Here is a 26,328-nt window from a genome sequence, read left to right on the forward strand (position 1 = left end):
TTTAGGTGGTTGGGTTTTTTCTTCCAATGAAAGCTCAAAATAGGCTAATTAAAGAACGACCCCATTCCTCTTGGAGAAGGTCCATTTCTCCTTTTCCTCTTCACTTTTCCGTAATGTAAAATGAACAAAAGATCCTATCTACATCTGATAGGAACAAAACAGATATGCATAGGTAGGTTAAGGAGAGTACCTCAGATTGAGACAAGAATGTTAAGTTGCCGAGTACTTCGCAAACTTACATTGAGTCTTTTGCATGGACTCAATACTATATTTTATCTAGAATTTATAGACAAAACTTATAGCACAGCAGGCCAGACAGCATGGCTAAACATGTTGTTACTTGTTCTCTCAGCATGAACTCGGATTTTTAAAGCACTGGCTAACATAGGTGACAAGTTATTATTACCTTCCCTTTTCTCCTTGCTTCCGGGGGTAAGTCTAAGCAGCTTTGGTTCACGAAAGGGATCTAAGGAACACTATGTCTCCCACATCTACCCACACTTATCCAATCTTCACCCAGTTTTTAGGAGCCGCAGTTTCTTGAGAAACTGGGTTATGAACAACCATCAATTCTGTATCACTGATTCTGGTTTCTTACATCCCCTTCAAAGAGAGAATGCTCTGGGATAGCATGGCTTCTTCCCTAATCAGTGCTAGCTCTGGAGAAGCAGAAATAGGGAGGCCAACCACACAGCCATGGGAAGGAATAAAAGGCAATGCCTGCCTGATCAGGGCTGAGCCATCTTCCCCCTCTGCAAAAACTGAGGCATAATGATATTTCAGGCTCTCCCTATGTCAGGCTCCTGACATGCACCATATGTAGCTGCAAATCCCAATCAATTTCAACATTTCTTAACTGCTAGAACACCTTTCTCAACACTGTAATTTACCTTCAAAAGAATAGGGAGCAAGCACCCTCGCCTTCCCAGTACCACATTCTACTAACTGCCGCCCCCCTCCCCACCCTACTAACCTACCTACGCAAAGGAAGAAGGCAAATAACCCCTCATCGAAGCCTACGACAGACCGCCACAGTACATATGTCACTGACGAAGAACTTTTATTTCTTTTTAATGACATTAAACACAACTGCTACAAGAGAAAAAACATGATAAAGAGGAGGCACCAAACTTCAGTTTCATAATTGAAACTGACAACGCAAGTAAATCAGGGCCTGCATTAGAAACTACAGGTTATTTCAGGCTCCTTAAAGTAAACAATGTAAACAGCATATTTTTACTCTGCTTTGTCAAGACCCCCATAGTGGGAATGTCATCATGGATGAAGAAAGCAGTTAAATGCACATAACACTTACTTAAAAAATAATACAGCAAGAATTCCAACTGCAATATTAGAGGCCAACACCAAATATAAGAGATATCCAGCTTTGAAAAGAGATGAAAACTCCAGATTATACCCACTACCATCTTTAAGGTGAACATGCCAGATAATGAGTTTTCTTTGGCTTTGTTTTTTCTTCTTAAAGAATACCATGTTAACCACTAGAGAACAGCTCTCTCCTCCCCCAGTCCAACAGATTTAATTAAGCTGCTAAAGCTTTGGAAAAACAGAATTATTTGAGCTAAGAGGAAATGTGATTGTCACATTTTCTAGTTAACCTGTCACTCATTTGATTTGGCAAAGGCAGTGCTCCTATTATACACGTTCAGTCTCAAAACCACATGTACCAGGAGGGCAAGAACATGAGTCTTAGATTTTTGCCTAAGCAAAATCCTGTCCCTTCACTCCTTGGGTTTTCTGTAGGGAACTAGACAGCTGCAATGCTAGCTATTCCAACTACATTTAATTTTAACTATGCTGTGGTCCCAAAGGTGGATGTTTGGCATGTCTCACTCCACCAACCTAATTTAGGGCAGCCTGGAGAAGTGACCGATGTAGTAAATGCCAAGTAGGCTAACTAAAATAATAGATTTCGACAATTGCCTTTGAATAGAACTTCTCCTTTGCATTTTGGCCCCAGAATTTAAACCAAATGTTCAAGGAAAAGCAAATCCTCGACTGGATAAAAACAGTAAACACTTAGGGACATTCATCCAAATTTATTGTTGGTTTAAATGACCAAGCTTTCCCCAAGTCAGTTTCTAAAGTGGGGTAGGATGTTTAGAATGCGTTACTTACACAGAAAGATGGGATTGATGAAATCACAAAACCAGACAGAGGCTACAGCAACTATGAACAACCTTCACAGAGAATGAACAACAGCACAAATGCCAGACTGCAAAACTTCCCAAAATGATGTCTACAGCTATCTGTAGAGAATAACCGGCCAGGTGCGGTGGCTCATGCCTGTAATCCCAGCACTTTAGGAGGCCGAGGTGGGCGGATAACCTGAGGTCGGGAGTTCGAGACCAGCCTGACCAACATGGAGAAACCCCGTCTCTACTAAAAAATACAAAATTAGCGGGCATGGTGGCACATGCATGTAATCCCAGCTGAGACAGGAGAATCCCTTGAACCCAGGAGGCGGAGGTTGTGGTGAGCAGAGATCGCGCCACTGCACTCCAGCCTGGGCAACAAAAGCGAAACTCCGTCTCAAAAAAAAAGAAAAAAAAAGAAAAGAAAAAGAATAACCAACTCCTAAGATATCCATTAAGACAGATGCAGTCTGTCAACTTTGGTTAGAATACCAAACCTTAAGATCAGGTAATGCTTTTTGTGCATAGGCTTAGTCACAACTATATTACATCCATGTTAGCATCTATGTGAAACTAGGTATGAGGGGTTTGACCAAATGAGATGGTAACATCTAGGGTCTAAAGACACCTCTTGTTAACTAATAATGGAGACAAAAGAGTGCCTTTCCACACTCTCCCACAGAATGGAGGCTCCCTAACTAACACTCATACTTAAAGTTGGGGTTCAGCAAATGAAACTAAATACCAACTGACACCACAATAGCACTAGCCTGCCCTAGAGTCAAGACTCTGAGTGGGCAGCTCTAAAGAGAGCAAGGAGGCCATCGTGAAGAGGCATATCCATGTCTAACAGGTTACAAGAATACTGCCACTAGAATACTAACGAGCAGAGTGGTCACTGTGAGGTAAAAAGAAAAAGGAAAATCCTTGAAGGCAAAGGAGACAACCAGTCTCAAAACCACAAGGTATTATAAGTCTTCTGTCAAAGTAAGATGTATAAGATTTGTAAACACTATTGTGCAAAATAAGTTCAATAAAGAATGAAAAAAATTCCCCCCCGCCCCCCGCCAAAAAAAAAAAAAATCAAGGCAGCTAGTACATACAGAAGGGAGAGGAGAGGATTTACTATTTTAATTTGTCCTTTCAATAGGATTTTTCTCCCGCTCCATCTTACTTAGAATGTCCTGGATTGCCAACTTTAAAATACTGACAGGTATTCAGAGGATTCAAATAAAAAAGTAAGAGGGATTGTTAAAAGTAACTTATATCCATTCACAAGTCATGTAACACTGGCTCACAGCCTGGTAAAGAATCTCTTCCTTATGGGAGACTGAACAATGATTCTTTGAGGTACCAGAAGTAGACTTTGCCTTTGCAGAGAGGTGGGTCTTTTGCTTGAGCCTGGGTGTTCTGGCTTAATGCTGGCTTTCAGGAGGCAGCTACCTTCAATTTAAATTAAAAAAACAAAAAAACTATACCAACCAAACATTTGCTTAAACACAGACACACACACACAATATCAGGAAGGACTTCATACAAAAAAATTCAAGTCAGCAATGGGCATTTCCAAAAGGTGACGAGTTTTTTAAATTAAAATCTGTGAAAAATAAAATTCAAAATTGGCAAAGCACAAAACAGCAAAAGAACATGAAATGCTGCTCCAAGTAGGACCCTAGGTGTAGGGACCTTCGTTGCTGATCGGATGAGACAAATTAACTGTACGAGAAGTCTGGGAGACGCTGGAACCGATGGTGGCTTCGCATGTTCCTGTCAACCCACTGAGTCAGACTGTATCTTTGCAGATGTTTCTGTCGGCGGGCGTAGTTTCTATCAAGAGAGGGAGAGTACAAACAGGAAGGCTATTTCAACTAGAATGGCTATTTGTGCACAAAAAAAAGGCCAGCACAACAATTTTAAGAAAATCTTTACTTCTGGAAATCAGGTATTAATTTTACATTTCAATTCTCGCAATTTTAGAAATTTTATATTATTTTATTTATATGAACACCACACCATAAGTGCTATTGCTTTCCAACTCCCAAAGCCACCTAATTCCCATACGCAGTATGGTGATATGTGCCATATACACAATGTTCTAAGGAAAACTAACGTAATAATGTTTAAGTAGGGGAGGAAAAAAAAAACCATTTTCTTCCTCCAGAAGAACTTAGGATAGGATCTATATTTCATTGTTTGCATCAGACCTGTACCTCCAGAAGGACCTCATTGTCTGACACAGCTCAAGGTTGCTCAGGACACAGCAGTTAAAATTAGAATAAATTCCCAGAAAGGTAAGTCATCATGTGAGTATCACATTGCAAGTTGAGACTGAAAAATTAACAGCACAGACTCAAAGTAAAGTTTCTTAGTTATGTGCTGGGCTGGGGTTCTGAGCAAGACACTCTAAGATAATTTGATCGCATTTTCGACTCTAAAAGTGCTCCTAATAACAATCTAGGAAACTTTCTGAAGATATGGATTCTAAAATTTAAAAACAGAAAAAGAAAAAACAAACAAATACAGATATGGATTCTTGGCCTCTCCCTCCTCCCAGACTTAATGACTTAGAATACCTGGAATCAGGATACGAACATCTGTATTTTTAGATATCTCCGCAGGTGATTATGAGTAGTAGCCAGGGTTGAAAATAACTGTAACAGTACCTGACATTTATCTATCCCTATATGCAAGTACTTGCTGAATTATTTAAATACCTCTCCTCACTTAATACTGTGACAATCCTACTAGTATTTTCATTAAGTCCTTGCATAGGTAAGGAAATTGAACCTCAGGTTAATAACTTACCCAAAGTCATACAGTAAAGTAAGTAGAAGAACCTGGATTTGAATTCACATCTGACTCCAGAATTTATCTAATAACAATTACACTATACTGCCTTTCCTTCTGAGAAATGATATAATTTTGACAACTACAGAGGGAACATGACCGTAAAGGCCCTAAAGCAAGAGGAAGAGTATTAGGAGATGAGGTTGGTGAACATAGGTCAAAGCATATAGGCTTTAGTAGGGGATTACAAGAATGGGAAGATGTGAGATGGGAAGCCACTAGGAAATATTGAGCAAATCTGACTGATGCTTTAAAAGAATCTCTTTCTTTGGCTGCTGAGTTGTGAACAGTGCACTGGCAAGGAGGGCATTTAGGAGACTTGCAACAATCCAGGTCAAATGATGAGAAATAGTTAGGCTTTGGATATACAGCTGACCCTCCATATCCATGGGTTCTACATCCATGGATTTAACCAACCATGGGTCAAAAATAGTCAAAGAAAAAAAATGGATGCTTCCATCTGTACTGAACATTAGTACAGACATTTTTTCCTTGTCATTATTTCCTAAACAATACAGTATAACAACGATTTGCATAGCATTTATACTGTATTAGTTATCATAAGTAATCTAGAGATAATTTAAAGTATATGGAAGGATGTGCACAGGTTATGCAAACACTATGGCATTTTATATAAGGAATGTAAGCATCTGGGGATTTTGGTATCCAAAGAGGGTCCTGGAACTAATCCCTCATGAATACCAAGGACAACTGTATATGCAGAGCCTATGGGATTTGCTGGTAGACTGAATATGGGGTGAGAGAGAAAAGAGTAAAAGATGATTCCAAGGTTTTTGAGTATCTGAATCAAAGTAACTGAATAAATTTGTACAGCCACACTGCATCAAGAATCCAGAGAACTGTAATACTAAATTTGAGTCTTAAAAAAAAAAATTCCAGAAGATTTCAGAATTAGGAAGGTCCTTTGGCACCAAGTTGCAAAGCTAGTATTAGAACTCAGGTTTCCTGAATTTCAGCCCAGTTTTTGTTTTGTTTTTTGAGACAGGGTCTTACCCTGTTGCCCAAGCTGGAGTGCAGTGGTACAATCACTGCTCATCACAGCCTCAAGCTCCTGGGCTTCAAGCAATCCTCCTCTCTTAGGCACTCTCAGGGACTACAGACACATACCACCATGCCCGGTTAAGTTTCTGTAGTTTTTGTAGTGATGGGGTCTCACACTGGCCAGGCTGGTCTCGAACTCCTGGGCTCAAGCAATCCTCCTGCCTTGGCCTCCCAAAGTGCTGGAATTACAGGCGTGAGCTACTGTGCTCAGCCTCAGTCCAGTTCTTATTCCATTATACTGCATCACTTTATTCACCCCGCCTCTTGAATTAAGCAATTCCAACCCCTACTCCCCACTATGTTTCTCCTGCAGCCAAATTTCACCCTTTTGCTTTTAGACGGAGTCTCGCTCTGCCACCCAGGCTTGAGTGCAGTGGCACCATCTTGGCTCACTGCAACCTCTGCCACTGGGATTCAAGCAATTGTCCTGCCTCAGCCTCCTAAGTAGCTGGGACTACAGACGCTCGCCACCACGTCCGGCTAATTTTTGCATTTTTGGTAGATATGGGGTTTCGCCATGTTGGCCAGGCTGGTCTCAAACTCCTGACCTCAAGTGACCCACCCACTTTGGCCATTCAAAGTGCTAGGATTACAGACGTGAGCCACCGCGCCCAGCCATTCTACCCTTTTCCATCTTCTTCTAATCACCCACTCACCGCGTGGTGAGGTCCGAAGGATGCTGCCATTTTGAGTGCTGCATATGATGAACTTGATCCATCAAGGCACAAAGCTCCCCGGAGATACCTGTGATACAGAGGGATCGGTGGTTAGGAAACAGCTGAGTGAACTACTATGTCAGCCAACATTAAAGTATGTGCTTTCAGGGAAAGAGAAAAAAGGCACTGTTCTCAACAATACATACTTATGATTATCACAAGCAGTGAGCACAGAAACTATAAACCAGAATGGGGAGATTGCTCTTGGAGGGTGAAGGTGAAGCAATAGTGGCAGCCACCATTCATTCATTCAACACTTAGCTCCTACAATATACAGGGAACTTTACTTGTCCCTAGGAATATGGCAGTGAACAAGACACTGCCTCAATGAAGTTTATACAGGAGACAGATGATTCCAAAGTGGTGTGATAAATGCAGTGATAGAAATACAGACTGCTATAGAGACTGGGGGGTGGGGGTTAGGGAAAGCCCCCTCCAAGGGGAGTAACTATAGCAGGGATCTAAAGGATGTATAAAATTAGTGAGGCAAAGAGGGGTAGGAGGTTAGATGTCCAAGAGATAAGTTAATACAAAGCCCCAGAGACAAAAGACAGCAAATACATTCAAGAAACAAGAGGAGTTTAGAACAGATGGAGGTGGGCGCTCTTTGCTAACAAGAAAAATTGCTAGATGCAATTTCTCAAACACCTGGGATCCTGGCAATGTACTAGACACTTTACATATTATCTTACTTAATTCTAAAAAAAATCTTATATGGAGATAGATCTTATTAATATCATTTCAAAGATGGGAAACTATGGCTCAGGGAGGTGAACTTGCCTGAAATTATTTTTTTTTTTTTTTTTTTTTGAGAGAGTCTTGCTCTGTCGTCCAGGCTGGAGCGCAATGGCGTGATTTCGGTTCACCGCAACCTCTGCCTCCCGGGTTCAAGTGATTCTCCTACCTCAGCCTCCTGGGTAGCTGGGACAACAGGCGCCTGCCACCATGCCTGGCTAATTTTTGTATTTTTAGTAGAGATGGGGTTTCACCATGTTGGCCAGGCTGGTCTCCAACTCCTGACCTCAAATGATCCACCCACCACGGCCTCCCAAAGTACTGGGATTACAGGCATGAGCCACCATGCACGGCCCTGAAATTCTTGATGACCCAGGATTCAATTAGCTCCTGTGTGACTCCATGTCCTTGCCACTATGCAATAATGCTAATTTTGCACTCAACCGTTGAGACTAGGCTAAAACTCAATAGAAGCAGAAATAAAACACTAGTTAGGAAACAATTTCCCTAGATCAGTGGTTTGCAAATTTTAACACACATTATAACCAACTGGGGTATTATAAAACAGATTGCTGGGCCTAGCCTACAGACTTTCTGATTATACATAATCAGAAAACTACAGATCTGGGTAGGGCCTGAGAATTCGCATTTCAAGCAAATTCCCAAGTGATGCTGATGATGGTGGTCTGAGAACCACATTTTTTTTTCTTTTTTTTTGCGGGGGTGGTGGGGGATAGGAGATGGAGTCTCACTCTGTCACCCAGACTGGAGTGCAGTGGTGTGATCTCGGCTCACTGCAACCTCCTCCTCCCAGGTTCAAGTGACTCTCCTGCCTCAGCCTCCTCTAAGTAGCTGGGATTACAGGAGCCTGCCACCATGCCTGGCTAATTTTTATATTTTTAGTAGAGACAGGATTTCACCATGTTGGCCAGGCTGTTCTTGGAACTCCTGACCTCAAGTGATCCACCGCCTTGGCCTCCCAAAGTGCTGGGATCACAGGTGTGAGTCACTAAGTGTGGCTGAGAACCACACTTTGAAAATCAAAGCCCTAGACAGTGGAGACTTTTCAGCTAGTTTACATGTTTTTCATTACCTTATCTCCTGTGCTTTCGGGAATCAAGAGCAGTCTCAGTAGGCTATAGATTCATATTTTCAAGTTCTAGTAAAAGTAATGTAACTTTTAGGATAAATATAATTTATCTGAAGCCTCAAAAAGTAAAGCTTTGTAGAAAAAGTATACTATATACTTTGGAGTTAGGCAGAGTTGAGTTAAAATTTCAATCCATCAATTAGTTCTGTGACCCTGGGCAAATTATTTCACTTCTTCAGGGCTCACTACTCATCTATGAAAAGCAGATAATACAATTTAGCTTGAAGCTGAGTTTTAGGAATATTGTACATAAAAGACCTTGCACACTGCTATGGCACACAGCATGTGTGCAGTGAGTGCTAGCTATTATGATGTTAGCGCCTCAGGCCTATGTTAGCTTGCAAAGACTCTGCAAATCCTGTGAAATTTTAAGGAAAAATTTTTATTAAATGGATCCATCCACACACAAACTATGACATTTTATGGCACTCAAATATTTTTCTAACCATAACACTTTTTAGGAAAAATGTATAGATTTCATTAAAAGTTTCTCTACTGTTAAAAAAGCACGACCAAATGAAAGATAACTGACAAAATAAAAAATATATTGGAAACATACTTGGCAAAAGTTTAATGTCCTTTATCTACAGTCTCTTTATTTAAAAAAAAAAAAGGTCAAGGGCATGAATATACAACTCGCAAATGATCAATAAACATTACAAAAACAATGTTCGATCTCACTCATATGGAAAGAAAAGGCATTACTGTCACTCCTTGAGAAGGAAATATAAATCAGAAATGAGTTTCCTCGTGAAGGGAAGTAACTCTTGATTAGGAAATTCCTTACTTGCTGGATTTGTAAAGCTAAAATCAAAGGTCTCAATTCAAATTGCCTTTCCAATACCCCACTTTCACCTTGCTAGCACTCCACTCCCTGTGGTCACCCAAAAAGGACATTTCAATGGGAGGCAGGGGAGGGGAGAATCAGCTTTATAAAAATTTCAAGATACATTTTCCCTACAAAAGCTTCACAAAGGAGGACTAGCAATATATGGAAATTCTGTGTCCATCAAAATGGAACCACAAGATTATCTATCGAACATGTCCTTCAGCTCACTCATCTCTTATCACCTGCATTTTAGAAAGTTAATCTGGCAATGGAAACTAAAGATAATAAATCTCCTACAAACATATCTATTCACATTAAATGATGAGAAGAATAGCCAGTTAGGCCAAAGGGGCCTAATATTCAAATATTTAACTTCTAGGAGTCAAATCCAGCAGCAGCAATTTACAAAGTAACACTATATATCGAGCCTGTTTACATAAATAAAGGCACTGTCCTATGTGCTAGTTTATATATATCAATTCATTTATTCTTTACAACAATCCTCTAAGGTATTTTCCCCATTTTACACACAAAAGTATATAAAACTATAAAGAAACTGAGGCACAGAAAAGTTAACTAATTTGCCCAAGGTCACATATCTAGTGACAAAGTCAGAAATCCAACAATATAAGATTATCACAGGACTGACTTTCCTTAAAAAATTTTCTGGGACCAACATTTCATAGTTGAGATTAGAAAGTAAAAATCATATAGCCATATGTCTAAGGGCTTAATAATCAGATCTCAGCTTATGTACCAAAAAATTTTAATTTTCCTTAGCACTAGTAACTAACTTATTGTTAGACTAGTTTAACCCTTATTATTAGTAAGACTTAATGATCTAGGCCGGGCGCGGTGGCTCAAGCCTGTAATCCCAGCAGTTTGGGAGGCCGAGACGGGCAGATCACAAGGTCAGGAGATCGAGACCATCCTGGCTAACATGGTGAAACCCCGTCTCTACTAAAAAATACAAAAAACTAGCCGGGCGAGGTGGTGGGCGCCTGTAGTCCCAGCTACTCGGGAGGCTGAGGCAGGAGAATGGCGTAAAAAACCCGGGAGGCGGAGCTTGCAGTGAGCTGAGATCCAGTCACTGCAGTCCAGCCTGGGCGACAGAGCGAGACTCCGTCTCAAAAAAAATAAATAAATAAATAAAAAGACTTAATGATCTAGAGATAATGGGAGCTAACATTTATCAAGTACTTCTTCCGTGCTAGGCACTTTGCTAACTGCTTTGCACGTATCCTGTAATTTAATTCTAACAGTCACAGATGGTAAACTCTATAACCTCCATTTTATTCACAAGTAAACTGAAGCTTATAAAAAAATACTCTTTCCCAGCACTTTGGGAGGCCAAGCAGGCGGATGGCTTGAGCCCAGGAGTTCAAGACCAGCCTGGGCAACATGGTGAAATCCCGTCTCTACAAAAGTACCCGGGTGTGGTAGTACACACCTGTAGTCCCATCTACTCCAGGGGGCTGAGCTGGGAGGATCCACCTGAGCCCAAGAGGTGGAGGCTGCAGTGAGCCACGATCATACCACTGTACTCTAACCTGGGTGACAGAGCAAGACACTGTCTCAAAAAAAAAAAAAAAGAAAAGAAAAGAAAAAAGATACTCATCTATCATCTAGTAAATCAGAAAAGCCAGGATTCAAACCCAGGTGGGGCTAATAATCCAAAAGCCTCATTTCAGCTTATAGTTTCAATCTCATCTTCCTCCAAATTTAGAGATGCTAACAAGAATGGGAACATTTGAATTTTCTCTTCTCTTCATAGTCTCTAACAGATGGACTTTCTTGGACCAACAATCAGTACCATGGTTTTATTTTAAGTTGTGGCTAAAAGGTGGTAAAGACTGTCCTTTGTTTTGTGACTATGAATGAAATAAAGAAGGGAAAAACCCCCAATATTTCAGGAATGAAGTCAATAATTCATCTAAATCTTAATCTATAAATATGAAGGTGACTGGTTTTAGGGAAACATCCAGTTTAATAACTGTTCTTAAGTTTAAAGTGAATCAATTTTTATATCATAATGGAGGAGGATGGATAATGCTGAGTACCTGCTACGCCAATTCTGACAGGTTTTATAGGACATAACACTTTTTACCACCCACATGACCCTAACTCAATCAAGTGTGGCACATGACCAAAGAACAGACTCTCTCAGCTGGCTAATGACCTAATGACCTAGAAGGCTGCCTGGTACCAGCAGGTCATTAAGTAAACCAATCAAATACTCTCCTTTGAAAAGTTAATGTGAGCTTTAGTAACGAGAACAATAGAGAGAACAGCACACACGCAGGGCTCTAAGAAGGAAAAACAGTTACTTGAGATAGCTAAATAGCAGCGAAAAGTACTGGTCACAGAAACAGATTAGATTAGGGAAAATCCCAATAGGGAACAGAGGCACACATTTCTTTTTTCTTTCTTTTTTTGAGACAGAGTTTCACTCTTTAGCCCAGGCTGGAGTGCAGTGGCTCAATACTGGCTCACTGAAACCTCTGCCTTCCGGTTTCAAGCAATTTTCCTGCCTCAGCCTCCCAAGTAGTTGGTATTACAGGTGCCCGCCACCATGCCCGGCTGATTTTTGTATTTTTAGTAGAGATGGGGTTTCACCATCTTGGCGAGGCTGGTCTCGAACTCCTGACCTCGTGATCCGCCCGCCTGGGCCTCCCAAAGTGCTGGGATTACAGGTATGAGCTGTCCCGCTTGGTCAGAGGCACACATTTCTGATGGAGCGTGTAGTTCGGCTCTATGGTTAAATCTTTTCACTACGAGGCCTGGTGAAAAGAGTCTCATCTAATCATCTTTTCCTGTAAATCCTTAAGCTCAGTTACTTAAAGGCAATCATAATGTCTCTATTCCATGCAATGTAAAGTACTTAATTCAGGGGAGGGAATGGAGAGAGAAGGAAAGAAAAAATGTGCTACAGGGAACATGGGCTACTGCTTTTATAAATAGATTAATAAAATATAAATGAAAAGAAAAAAATAAGTAGAAGGCAAGAATGCAAATGTGTCACCTCTAGGTCAACAAAACTGCGATGATCTAGTAGAAATCTTGACTGATTTTCCTTTCAGGCAAGGCAAAAAGTAAAAGAAACAGGAGTTATTATATAACTCATTTATGAAGTGATACAGGGGATACTGAATGATACATGAATGTCTTCAACAGTCCTGGGAAATTCAGAATCACAATTTATATAACCATTGCTGTTTATGATCTTCAATAAAAACCAAAGCAGATATTTCCACTTTTAGCTAAGATGAATGGGGGACTTAACCTCTCATTACAAGCTACTAGAAACTAGGCAAAATACATCAAACAAACGCTTTCATACTACTGAGAACTGCGATCCCTGAGGGAAGAGAAACAACTGATGTGAGCCTTGAAACTTCTTGTAAGTCTATAATTTTTCAAAATAAAAAGCTGTTTAAATGAAGGCAAAATAAACACATTCTAAATAAAAGCAGAGAGACTTCATCATCAGTAGATGTGTACTACAACAAACATTAAAAGTTGTTCATTAGGAAAAAGGAAAATAATACCAGATCGAAACTTGAATCTATAGAAAATAATCAAAAGCACTGAAAATGGTAAGTATGTGAGTACATATAAAAGGCTATTTTTTCCATTTAGATGATGTCTTTAAAAGATAATTTACTGTTATGGCCGGGTGCAGTGCCTCATGCCTGTAATTCCAGCACTTTGGGAAGCAGAGGTGGGCGGATCACCTGAGGTCGGGAGTTCGAGACCAGCCCGACCAAAATGAAAAAAACCCGTCTCTACTAAAAATACAAATAGCTGGGTGTGGTAGCACATGCCTGTAATCCCAGCTACTAGGGAGGCTAAGGCAGAAGAATTGCTTGAACCTGGGAGGCGGAGGTTGCAGTGAGCCAAGATCGTGCCATTGCACTCCAGCCTGGGCAACAAGAGTGAAACTCTGTCTCAAAAAAAAAAAAGGTAACTTACTGTTTAAGATAAAAATAACATGCCGGGTATGTAATCCCAGCACTTTGAAGGATGAAGTGGGAGGATTGCTTGAGGCCAGGAAGTCAAGACTACAGTGAGCTATAATAATGTTACTGCACCCTAGCCTAGGCAACAGAGTGAGATCCCATCTCCATAATAACAATAATAAATTTATTAAAATAACAAAAATACAACAAATAAGTATAGGCAGTAAGTATGGAGATAAAATGGAATACTAAAAAATACTACAAAAATTAAATGAGTCAGGAAAAGATGAAAGAGGAAACAGAAAATAGAAAACAAGTAACAAGATGGTAGATTTTAATCCAGCCATATGGGATTGTACATTAAATGTAAATGGATTAACGTTCCAATTAAAGACTGAGATTGTAAGACTGGGAAAAAAAAAAAAAAAGGAAGACCCAGCCACCAATTAAATGCTGTCTATAAGACATCTACTTTAAACATAAAAGTAAGTTAAGGAGGCCAGGAGCAGTGGCTCATGCCTGTAATCCCAGCACTTTGGGAGGCCAAGGCAGGCAGATCACGAGGTCAGGAGTTCGAGACCAGCCTGGCCAACACAGTGAAACCCCCCCATCTCTACTAAAAAACTACAAAAATAAGCCGGGTGTGGTAGTGTGCACCTGAAATTCCAGCTATTCAGGAGGCTGAGGCAGGAGAACTGCTTGAACCCAGGAGGTGCGGATAGCAGTGAGCTGAGACCACACCACTGCACTCCAGCCTGGGTGATAGAATGAGAATCCGTCTCAAAAAATTTTTTTTTAATTAATTAATTAAGGCAAGGCCCAGTGGCTCACATACTGTAATCCTAGCACTTTGGGAGGCCCAGGTGGGTAGATCACTTGAGCCCAGGAGTTTGAGACCAGTGTGGGCAATATGGCAAAACCCCATCTCTACAAAAAATACAAAAAATTAGCCAGGCTTGGCAGCACACACCTATAGTCCCAGCTACTTGGGAGGCTGAGGTAGGAGGATCATGAGCCCAGGAGGTTGATGTTACAGTGAGCCATGATTGTATCACTGCACTCAGGCTGGGTACATAGCAAGGCTTTATCTCAAAAAACAACAAAAAAAAGAAAAAAAGAAAAAGAAAATGAAAACATATCAAAATGTGTGGGATGCAGCTAGCAGTGCCTAAAGGGGAGCCTATGGCTTAAAATGCTTCGAGAAAATAGGAAGTTCTCAGATCAATGATCTGATCTTCCACATTAAAAAGCTAGAAAACAAGACCAGGCATGGTAACTCATGTCTGTAATTGTGGTACTTTGGGAGGCTAAGAGTTCGAGACTAGCCTGGGTAACAGGGAGATGCCATCTCTATTTAACTTTTTAGAGACAGGGTCTCACTCCGTCACCTAGGCTGGAGTGCCATGACACGACATTGGTTCACTCAGCCTCCTGGGCTCAAGGGTTCCTCCCACCTCAGTCTCCCAAGTAGCTGGGACTATAAGTATGTGCCACCACAATGCTTGGCTACTGTCTCTATTTTTTAAAAAAGAAAGGTCAGGAGATGGAGACCATCCTGGCTAACACGGATAACATGGTGAAACCCTGTCTCTACTAAAAATACAAAAAAATTAGCTGGGCGTGGTGGCGGGCGCCTGGAGTCTCAGCTACTTGGGAGGCTGAGGCAGGAGAATGGTGGGAACCCAGGAGGCAGAGTTTGCAGTGAGCTGAGATCACGCCACTGCACTCCAGCCTGTGTGACAGAGCGAGATTTCGTCTTTAAAAAAAAAAATCTATCTATCTATCTATCTATCTATCTAGGAATAGAAATCAGAACACAGGCCGGGCATGGTGGCTCATGCTCATAATCCCAGTACTTTGGGAGGCCAAAGCTGGAAACCATCTCTACAAAAAAATTTAAAAATTAGCTAGGCATAGTGACACTTGCCTGTAGTCCCAGCTGCTCTGGAGGCCAAGGTAAGAGGATTACTTGAGCTAAGGAGGTTGAGGCTGCAGTGAGCTGTGATGGCCCCACTGCACTCTAGCCTGGGGGACACAACCAGACCCCATCTCAAAAAAATTAGTAACAAAACAGGGTTCGCTCTATCACCTAGGTTGGGCACAAGTGATCCTCCCACACCGGCCTCCCAAAGCACTGGAATTACAGGCATGAGCCACCGTGCCCAGTTCTAAACGTTTTTCTAAAATCAGTAACAGGGTTGGGCACAATGGCTCACGCGTGTTACCCCAACATTTTGGGAGGCAGAGGCAGGCAGATACTTGAGGTCAGAAATTTGAGACCAGCCTGGCCAATATAGCAAAACCCCACCTCTGATAAAATACAAAAAACTGGCTGGGCGCAGTAGCTCACACCTGTAATCCCAGCAATTTCAGAGGCCAAGGTGGGCGGATCACCTAAGGTCAGGCGTTCAAGATCAGCCTGGCCAACATGGTGAAACCCCACCTCTACTAAAAATACAAGAACTAGCCAGGCATGGTGGTGGGTGCCTGTAGTCCCAGCTACTCGGGAGTCTGAGGCTGGAGAACTGCTTGAACCTGGAAGGCAGAGATTGCAGTGAGCTGAGATCGAGCCACTGCACTCCAGTCTGGGTGACAGGGCGAGACTCCATCCCAAAAAAAAAAAAAAAAAAGAAGTCAACAACAGGAAAAGATCTCAGCTGGGCATGGTGGCTCATGCCTATAATCCCACCACTTTGGGAGGCCAAGGCGGGCGGATCACGAGGTCAGGAGATCAAGACCATCCTGGCTAATATGGTGAAACCCCGTCTCTACTAAAAATACAAAAAATTAGGTCATGTGCAGTGGCTCATGCTTGTAATCCCAGCTACTCAGGAGGCTGAGGTTGCAGTGAGCCGAGATCATGCCACTGCGCTCCAGCCTGGGCAACAGAGTGAGACATTGTCTCAACAATAACAACAACAACAACAAAAAAAAAAAAAAGAAAAGATCTCATTTGTACTTAACTGGAGGTTCTAGGCAGCACAAGAAAAGTAAATAAAAGGCATCCAAGTCAGAAAGAAACAAGTAAAAATTTCTTTATTTGCTGACAATATGATAACCTATAGAGAAAACCTGATAAAATCTATTAAAAAGTTATCAAACTAATAAAAGAATTTAGGAAGGTTATAGAAAATAAGACCGAGACACAAAAATCAATTACATTTCTATATAATAGCAATGAACAGACACTGAATTTTTAAAAACTAGATCATTTAAAAAATAATCACAATATGAAACACTCAAGGATAAATTGGATAAAAGATGTGCAAGACTGTACAAAAGCTACAAAACATTTCCGAAGGAAATTAGAGAAGACTTTAATCGAAACAATATTAAAATGTTTTAATTCTCAGCCAGGCATGGTGGCTTACACCTGTAATCTCAGCACTTTGGGAGGCTGAGGAGGGCTGATCACTTGAAGTCAAGAGTTCGAGAACAGCCTGGCCAACATGGTGAAACCCTGCCTGTATTAAAAATAAAAAAATTAAGCTGAGTGTAGTGGCAGGTGCTTGTAAACCCAGCTACTTGGGAGACTGAGGCAGGAGAATTGCTTGAATCTTGGAGGCAGAGGTTGCAGTGAGCTGAGATCGCGCTACTGCACAACAGCCTAGGGAACAGAGTGAGACTCCATCTCAAAAAAACAAAATAAAATGTTAATTCTCTCTCAGTTTTATTTATTTATATAGACTCAATACAATCCCAATCAAAATCCCAGCAGGCCTTTTTTAAGAAATTGATATACTGATCCTAAAATTTATATGGAAATGCAAAGAATCTACAAAAGCCAACACAATAGAAAAATAAGAACACTAGTGGAAACCCATTAGTCTTTTTTTTATTCTTGAAACCTGATTTTTCTAGAGACAACTGATTTTTGACAAAGGTACAAAGGCAATTCAATGCAGAATGGACAGTCTTTTCAATAAATGGTAAAGAAGCAACTGAATATCCATGTGCCAAGAAGATAAGCCTTACATTCCTCTCTCTCTCTATATATATATGTATTTTTTTGAGACAGTCTTACACTCTGTCACCCAGGCTGGAGTGCTGTGGTGCATCAATGCAACCTCCCTCTCCTGGGCTCAAGCAATCCTCCTGCCTCAGCCTTCTGAGTAGCTAGGACTACAGGTGTGTGTCACCACGCCCGGTTAACTTTTTAATTTTTTTGGTAGAGGCAAGGTTTCACCACATTGTCCAGGCTGGTCTCGAACTCTTGGGCTCAAGCAATCTTCCCACCTGAGCTTCCCAAAGTGCTGGGATTACATGCTTTAATCCATATCTTGCACTACATACAGAATATATTTTAAAACAATCATAGATCTAAATGTAATCCCTAAAGTTATAAAACCTCTAGAAAAAAAACATAGGAGAAAATTTTGGGGGCCTTTTCTTTCAGGCAAAGATTTCTTTTTTTTTTTTGAGGCAGAGTCTCGCTCTGTCGCCCAGGCTGGAGTGCAGTGGCCGGATCTCAGCTCACTGCAAGCTCCGCCTCCCGGGTTTACGCCATTCTCCTGCCTCAGCCTCCCGAGTAGCTGGGACTACAGGCGCCCGCCACCTCGCCCGGCTAGTTTTTGTATTTTTAGTAGAGACGGGGTTTCACTGTATTAGCCAGGAGGGTCTCGATCTCCTGACCTCGTGATCCGCCCGTCTCGGCCTCCCAAAGTGCTGGGATTACAGGCTTGAGCCACCGCGCCCGGCCAAAGATTTCTTAGATACCACATGAAAGCATAATCCATATCTTATTTTTTTTCTTTTGAGATAGAATTTTGCTCTTGTTGCCCAGGCTGGAGTGCAATGACGCTATCTCGGCCCACCACAACCTCCTCTTCCCAGGTTCAAGCAATTCTCCTGCCTCAGCCTCCCGAGTAGCTGGAATTACAGGCTTGCACCACTACGCCCAGCTAATTTTGTATTTTTAGTAGAGATGGGCTTTCTCCATGTTGGTCAGGCTGGTCTCGAACTCCTGACCTCAGGTGATCCGCCTGCCTCAGCCTCCCAAAGTGCTCGGATTACAGGTGTAAGCTACCGTTCCCGACCCACGAAATTTTTAAAAACCTAATTAAAACTTACCTCATCTGCTATAACCAGTGACTACAAAGAAAAATAAATAAAAATAAACTTACTTCACCAAAACTAAGAATTTTTGTGTTTTTTTGAGAAAGAGTCTCACTCTGTCACCCAGGCTGGAGTGCAGTGGCGTGATCTTGGCTCAGTGCAATCTCCGCCTCCGGGTTTCACGCCATCCTTCTGCCTCAGCCTCCTGAGTAGCTGGGACTACAGGCGCCCGCCACCATGCCCAGCTTTTTTTGTATTTTTAGTAGAGATGGGGTTTCACCTGGTGTTAGCCAGGATGGTCTCCATCTCCTGACCTTGTGATCCGCCCACCTCGGCCTACCAAAGTGCTGGGATTGCAGGCATTAGCCACCGCGCCTGGCAGAATTTCTGTTCTTTAGAAGACACTTGTGGGAATGAAAAGACAAGGCATACACTGGGAGAAAATATTTCCAAATTACTTATCTGGCAAAGAAACTTGCATTTGGAATATGTATTTAAAGAACTCTCAAAACTCAATAAGAAGAAAATAATCCAATTTTTTAAATGAGCAAAAAATACTTCACCAAAGAAGATATACAGATGGCAAATAAGCACAACATTATTACTCATTAGGAAAATGCAAACGAAAACTACAATGAGATATCACTACACATACATTAGAATGTCTAAAATTATAAAAACTGACCACTTCACAGCCATTAGGATGACTCTCATTAAAAAACAGAAAATAGGCTGCGCATGGTGGCTCACACCTGTAATCCAACACTTTGGGAAGCCGAGGAAGACGGATCACCTGAGGTCAGGAGTTAGCAGGCTGGCCAACATGGCGAAACCCCGCCTCTACTAAAAATACAAAAATTAGCCAGGCGTGGTGGTGGGTGAATCCCAGCTACTTGGGAGGCTGAGGCAGGGAGAATTGCTTGAATCCAGGAGGCGGAGGTTATAGCGAGCCAAGATCACGCCACTGCATTCTAGCCTGGGCAACAGAGCAAGACTGTCTCAAAATAAAATAAAATAAAAAAACATAAACAAACAAACAGAAAATAGGTGGCCAGGTGCGGTGGCATGGTAAAACATGGTCTCTACCAAAAATACAAAAAATTAGGCTGAGTGCGGTGGCTTAAGCCTATAATCCCAGTGCTTTGGGAGGTCAAAGTGGGCAGATCACTTGAGGTCAGAAGTTCAAGACCAGCCTGGCCAACATGGTGAAACCCCATCCCTACTAAAAATAGAAAAATTAGCCAGGTGTGGTGGACGCACGCCTGTAATCCCAGCTACTCAGGAGGCTGAGACAGGAGAATCGCTTGAACCTGGGAGGCAGAGGTTGCAGTGAACTGAGATTGCACCACTGCACTCCAGCCTCAGCAACAGAGCAAGACTATCTTAAAACCAAACCAAACCAAACAAAACAAAACAAAAATTAGTCAGGTGTGGTGGTGAGCCTGTAGTCCCAGCTACTTGGGAGGCTGAGGTGGGGAGGACTGCTTAAGCCTGGGAGGAAGAACTTGCAGTGAACTGAGATCACACCACTGTACTCCAACCTCAGTGGCAGACTGAGACTTTGTCTCAAAAAACAAATAAGTAAAAGAAAATAGTCTGGGTGCAGTGATATGTACCTATAATCCCAGCTACTCAAGAGGCTGGAGTGGGAAGATAGTTTGAGACTAGGAGTTTACAACCAGCCTGAGCAACACAGTGAGACCCTGTCTCTAAAAATTAAAAAAAAAAAAAAAATTAGCCAGGCATGGTGGTGTGCACCTGTAGTTTAACCTTATTCAAGAGACTGATGCCAGGAGTTTGAGGCTGCACTGCACTATGGTTGTGCCACTGCACTCCAGCCTGGGTGACAGAGCTAGACTCCATGTCAAAAAAATAAATAAATAAAACAAAAATAAAAAAATATATAATTAGCATATGATCTAGCAATTCCTCTTCTTTTCTCAGTACGTAAGAATTGCAAGCAGGGTCTCAAAAAGATATTTGTAGACGCATATGCATAGCGGCATTATTCACAATAGCTAAAAGGTGGAAGAAAACCAAGTGTCCATTGATGTATAAATGGATAATCAAAATGTGGCATCCATACACTATAATATTACTAAGTCTTAAAAAGGAAGGAGATTCTGACACATGCTACAACAAACATGAACCTTGAGGACATTATGCTAAGTGAAATAAGCCAGTCACAAAAAGACAAATACCACTTTGTCTGACTCCACTTATGTGAGGTTCCTGTTACAGTAGTCAAATTCATAAACACATAAAGTGGAATGGTGGTTGTCAGGGGCTAAAGGGAGATGGGAATGTGGAGTTATTGTTTAATGGGTATAGAGCTTTGGATTTTTAGTGGGTATAGCGATGTGTGCCTGTAGTCTCAGACACTCGGGAGGCTGAGGAGGCGGACTGCTTAAGCCTAGGAGTTTGAGCCTAACCTGGGAAATATAGCAAGACCTCCATCTTTAAAAAAATAAAAAACAAAGCTTCAGATGTACAAGACCAAAAAATTATTGAAATGGATATGGTGATGGCTGTACAACAATATGAATATACTCAATACCACTGAACTGTACACTTACAACTTTTTCTTTTTTGAGATGGAGGTTTGCTTGTCGCCCAGGCTAAAGTGCAATAGTATGATCTCGGCTCACTGCAACCTCTGCCTCCTGGGTTCAAGCGATTCTCCTGCCTCAGCCTCCCGAGTAGCTGGGATTGCAGGCATCTGCCACCACGCCTGGCTAATTTTTGTATTTTTAGTAGAGACGGAGTTTCACCAAATTGGCCAGGCTGGTCTCGAACTCCTGTCCTCAGGTAATCCGCCCACCCCAGCCTCCCAAAGTGTTAGGATTACAGGCGTGAGCCACTGCACCCAGCCCAACTGTTTCTATAAAAAGGTTTTTAAAAGATGGTTATGTGTATATTATGTGTATTTTACAATTAAAAACTTGGCAAAGAAGTTAAAAATAGTGACCATATCCAACTGCTGGTAAGGCTGGCAACAACCGGAATTCATACAACTGCTAATAGAAATAAAAAATGGTACAACTACTTTGGAACACAGTTTGGTAGTTTCTTAAAAAGTTAAACACACACCCACCATATGACCCAGTCAATATACAAAGATCTGTGCATGAATGTTCCTAACAGCTTTAGCTGTAATAGCCAAAAATTGAACATAAGCCAAATGCCCATCCAAGTGAATGGGTAAACATTCACTTAGGGCTAAATCTATTTAATGGAATATTACTCAGCAATAAAAAGAAATAAACATGCAACATGGATGAATTTCAAAATAATTATGTTGAGACAAAGAAGCCAGACTCAAAAGAGTACATAGCATATGATTCCATCACATAAAACTTTAGAAAATACAAACTAATGACAGTAGACACTAGACCAGTGGTAAATCTTGCCTGGGGATTAGAGGGGGCAGAGAAAGGCAGAAGGGAGGAATTCCAAAGGTGCAAAAAGAAAGTTTTTAGTCCAATATGCTTATCTTTTTTTTTTTTTTTTTTAAGACGGAGTTTCGCTCTTGTTGCCCAGGCTGGAGTGCAATGGCGTGATCTCGGCTCACCGCCACCTCCGCCTCCTGGGTTCAAGTGATTCTCCTGCCTCAGCCTCCCGAGTAGCTGGGACTACAGGCAGGTGGCGGGTGCCTATAATCCCAGCTACTTGGGAGGCTGAGGCAGAAGAACCGCTTGAACGCGGGAGGTGGAGGCTGCAGTGAGCTCAGATCATGCTGTTGCACTCCAGCCTGGACAACAGAGTGAGACTCTGTCTCAAACAAACAAAAAAAAAGAACTTCCAGAGAGAAAAAGACAGATCACATACAAATAAATAAAAGTTAAACTGATAACAGACTTCTTAAGAGCAGTACTGAATGTCTTCAAATTTCTTTTTTTTTTTGAGACAGAGTCTTGCTCTGTCACCCAGGCTGGACTACAGGCGCCTGCCACCACACCCGGCTAATTTTTGTATGTTTTTTTTTTAGTAGAGATGGGGTTTCACCATATTGACCAAGCTGGTCTCAAACTCCTGACCTTGTGATGACCCGCCTCAGCCTCCCAAAGTGCTGGGATTACAGGTGTGAGTCACTGCGCCCGGCCATGTCTTCAAATTTCTGAGCAAAAATTGATTTTAAATTTAGAATTCTGTATCAAACTATTAATCAAGTATAAGGATAGAATAAAGACATGCTCAGAAATGCAGAGACAAAAAAAATCTATGCATCCTTTCTTAGATATTCTCAGAGGATGTCCTCTACTAAAACCAAAAATAAGAAAGAGGAAGATACAGGATCCAAGAAACAGGATTCGACCCAGGAGGGCAGCAGAGGAAAATCCTGGGATGACAGCTCTGTTGCAGGGCTAAAGAACAAGCAGTGCAAATTGGAGCAGTAGAACAGAAGGCTCCAGGAAAAAGCTCTCCTGAAAAAAAAATTCAATGAAAGAAAGTGAAGCAATTAACAACTCTACAAAAATAAACAATTCAAGAAAGAAAATAAAGCCATAATATACTACTTGGCTTTTCAGTGAACAATACTTAGTTGTGACACAAAAACAATGAATACTGATTTAACACCCTTTAGGATAGCTACTGTAAAAAAACAAAACAAAACAAAACAAAAACAAAAACAAAAACACAAGCCAGGTGCAGTGGCTCACACCTGCAATCCCAGCACTTTGGGAGGGCGAGATGGGGAGATCACTTGAGCTCAGGAGTTCAAGACCAGCCTGACCAACATGGCAAAACCTCATCTCTACTAAAATACAAAAATTAGCCAGACGTGGTGGAGTGTGCCTGTAGTCCCAGCTACTTGGGAGGCTGAGGCACGAGAATGGCTTGAATGTGGGAGGCAGAGGTTGCAGTGAGCCAAGACTGTACCACTGCACTCCAGCCTGGGTGACAGAGCGAGACTCCAGACTCAAAAAAAAAAAAAAGCACAAAAAAACAAGTGCTAGCAAGGATGGGGAAAAATTAAAACTCTTGTGCACTGTTGGTAGGACTGCAAAATGGTGCAACTGCTGTGAAAAACAGTATGAAAGTTTCTCAAAAAATTAAAAACAGACCTACCATATGGTCCAGCAATGCCACTTCTGCATATATATCCAAAAGAATTAAAAATAGGGTCTTAAAGAGATATCTGTAGACCCATGTTCATAGTGGCACTATTCCTAATAGCCAAGAAGTGGAAGCAACCCTAATGTCCACTGACAGATGAATGGATCAAAAAAAATGGTGTGTATATATACAATGGAATATTATTCAGCCTCAGAAAGGAAGGAAATTGAGTGGTGAGAAAAATAGAAAAAAATAAAAATAAAAATTTTTAAAAAGGAAGGAAATCCTGTCACATGCCACAATGGGTGAACCTTGAAGACATTATACTAAATGAAATAAGCCAGTCACAAAAAGATAAATATTGTATGATTCCACTTACAAAAAGTATCTAAAGTAGTCATATTAAAAAAAAAAAAAGAAAAGAAAGTAGAATGGTGGTTACCAGAGACTGAGGGGAGAGAAGGGAAACTGTTATGTAGGTATAGAGTTTTAGATTTGCAAGATGAAGAGGTTCGGGAGATATGTTTCACAACAATGTGAATATATGTAACATTACTGAATTGTGCACTTAAAAATGGTTAAGATGGTACATTTTATGTTAGACGTATTTTTTTACAATTAAAAAAAGATTAATGGGATCATGTCAATAGGAACAAGAGTCATCTTGAAGGGGCTCCTATTTATCAAATTTGAGACAAACTGAGCATCAAAAAGAAAAAAGAACAGTATTATAATTGATTACAACACATTGACTCTTTAAAAAAATCCAAGGCCGGGCGCGGTGGCTCAAGCCTGTAATCCCAGCACTTTGGGAGGCCGAGACGGGTGGATCACGAGGTCAGGAGATCGAGACCATCCTGGCTAACACGGTGAAACCCCGTCTCTACTAAAAAATACAAAAATCTAGCCGGACGAGGTGGCGGGCACCTGTAGTCCCAGCTACTCCGGAGGCTGAGGCAGGAGAATGGCGGGAACCCGGGAGGCGGAGCTTGCAGTGAGCTGAGATCCGGCCACTGCACTCCAGCCCCGGCGACAGAGCGAGACAAAAAAAAAAAAAAATCCATGAGGTTATAGTAATACTAAAATAATAGAAAATCTTTATAAACGAATGCTAGTTAATAACTGTAGAAGAAGTTATATATTCAGAAAATGAACATTGAGATGGAACTTTGCTCTTGTTGCCCAGGCTGGAGTGCAATGGCGTGATCTTCACTTGCTGCAACTTCTGCCTCCTGGGTTCAAGAGATTCTCCTGCCTCAGCCTACCTAGCAGCTGGGATTACAGGCGCCCACGACCACGCCTAGCTAATTTTTATATTTTTAGTAGAGACGGGTTTCATCATGTCTGTCAGGCTGGTCTCGAACTCCTGACCTCAGATGATCCACCTGCCTCGGCCTCCCAAAGTGCTGGGATTACAGGCACGAGCCACCACGCCCAGCCAAAAAAGAACATTTTCTATGTAACTCCCAGTGCAATAGCTCATTCAAGCAAGGATCATCAATAAATGCTCAAGGAATCAGGTGAAGAGTTAGTTGTTGGGGAACAGGATATTCACATGGTACCAAAGCATCACCCCACAGATAATTTACTAATTACAAAGGGGTAAATGTACTTTACAATGGATAGATATGGCAGTTTACACCTTAACAAACTTAGTGTTACTATTTGTGGAACAACCTGTCATTAAGTGTCATATACGCCTCCTAATTTGATTAGGAGGATATAGTGTAGGATGAATACACGATAGCACCTAGGAATTATTCCTGCCAAAAACACTTAATTTGAATCTAATCCCACCTCTGGACCCAGCTTCTAGTTTACAGGAAATACAGAGAATGGAGGAACAAATTAAATGATACCACAAGAAACAGACAAAATTCAGAATGTGGGACAATCTATAAAACAAGTGACCTAAATTAAAAGAGAGTAAGGAGACAATAACTAAACATGTGAACTTTGATTAGATGCTATTTCATCAAAGTTACAAAAATACATTTTTGGGACAACTATGGAAATGGGAATATGGAATATATATTAGATGATTTTTTTAAAGTTATGATTAAATATAAATTACCAATAAACAAAAAAGTTTAACCTTACCAATTATTAAGACAAAATGTTAAAATTTACCTATCAAATTGGTGACACTAAAAATTAATACAATTTTTTGGGGCAGGACCATCTGGTAACATGTAACAGTTTTTTAAATGTTTATATACTTTACCCAGCAATTCCACTTCTAGGGATTCATCCTATAGAAATAAGAGTTGTACATAAACATTTATTGACCAGAATGTTCACTGCAGCATTACTAGTGAAAATGGACACAATCTAATTTACCAAGATGAAATAAATTATATAATAAAATACTTTGTAATCATTAAAAATCTTAATTTCAAATATTTAACATGAAAAGTTCCTTAATACATTAAGTACAAAGAAAGCAGATTATAAACTATTAATATGTAATTTCCCTGTATATATTCTACCTTACAGGAAAGATAATTATCAAAATGTTAATTTTGTTATTTCTAGGTGGCAGGATGGATTTATAGGTGATTTTAAGTTTTTTTCTTTATAGGAGAGAGAATCATTATTTCTAATGTCTGAAAATAAAAAATGGGCCAGGTGCTGTGGCTCATGCCTGTAATTCCAGCACTTTGGGAGGCCAAGGTGGGCGGATCACTTGAGACCAGGAGTTCGAGACCAGTCTGGCCAAAATGGTGAAACCCTGTCTCTACTAAAGATACAAAAATTAACC

At 41.0% G+C, this 26,328-nt stretch overlaps 1 protein-coding gene across 8 annotated transcripts in view; it reads right to left on the bottom strand.

Annotated features, from left to right (window-relative positions):
* Window positions 1-1,043: 1,043 nt before the first annotated feature.
* Window positions 1,044-26,328, bottom strand: part of S100PBP (S100P binding protein) — a 42,253-nt gene continuing 16,968 nt past the window's right edge. For 6 of the 8 annotated variants that reach the window (XM_033227255.1, XM_033227253.1, XM_033227258.1 and 3 more), the window contains 2 exons: window positions 6,722-6,809; window positions 1,044-3,983 (listed from right to left, as the gene is read on the bottom strand). In XM_033227255.1, coding sequence (XP_033083146.1) covers window positions 3,869-3,983; window positions 6,722-6,809 — 203 coding nt within the window. In that variant the 3' untranslated portion in view covers window positions 1,044-3,868. Of the gene's footprint in view, window positions 3,984-6,721; window positions 6,810-12,517; window positions 12,569-25,677; window positions 25,820-26,328 lie in introns of those variants that run through there. The other 2 variants (XR_004440979.1, XM_033227259.1) reach the window with 2 other exon arrangements.

This window comes from Trachypithecus francoisi, unplaced genomic scaffold (genome assembly GCF_009764315.1).
Source record: "Trachypithecus francoisi isolate TF-2019V2 unplaced genomic scaffold, Tfra_2.0 Lachesis_group12, whole genome shotgun sequence".
In the NCBI taxonomy this organism is placed as follows: Eukaryota; Metazoa; Chordata; class Mammalia; order Primates; family Cercopithecidae; genus Trachypithecus; species Trachypithecus francoisi.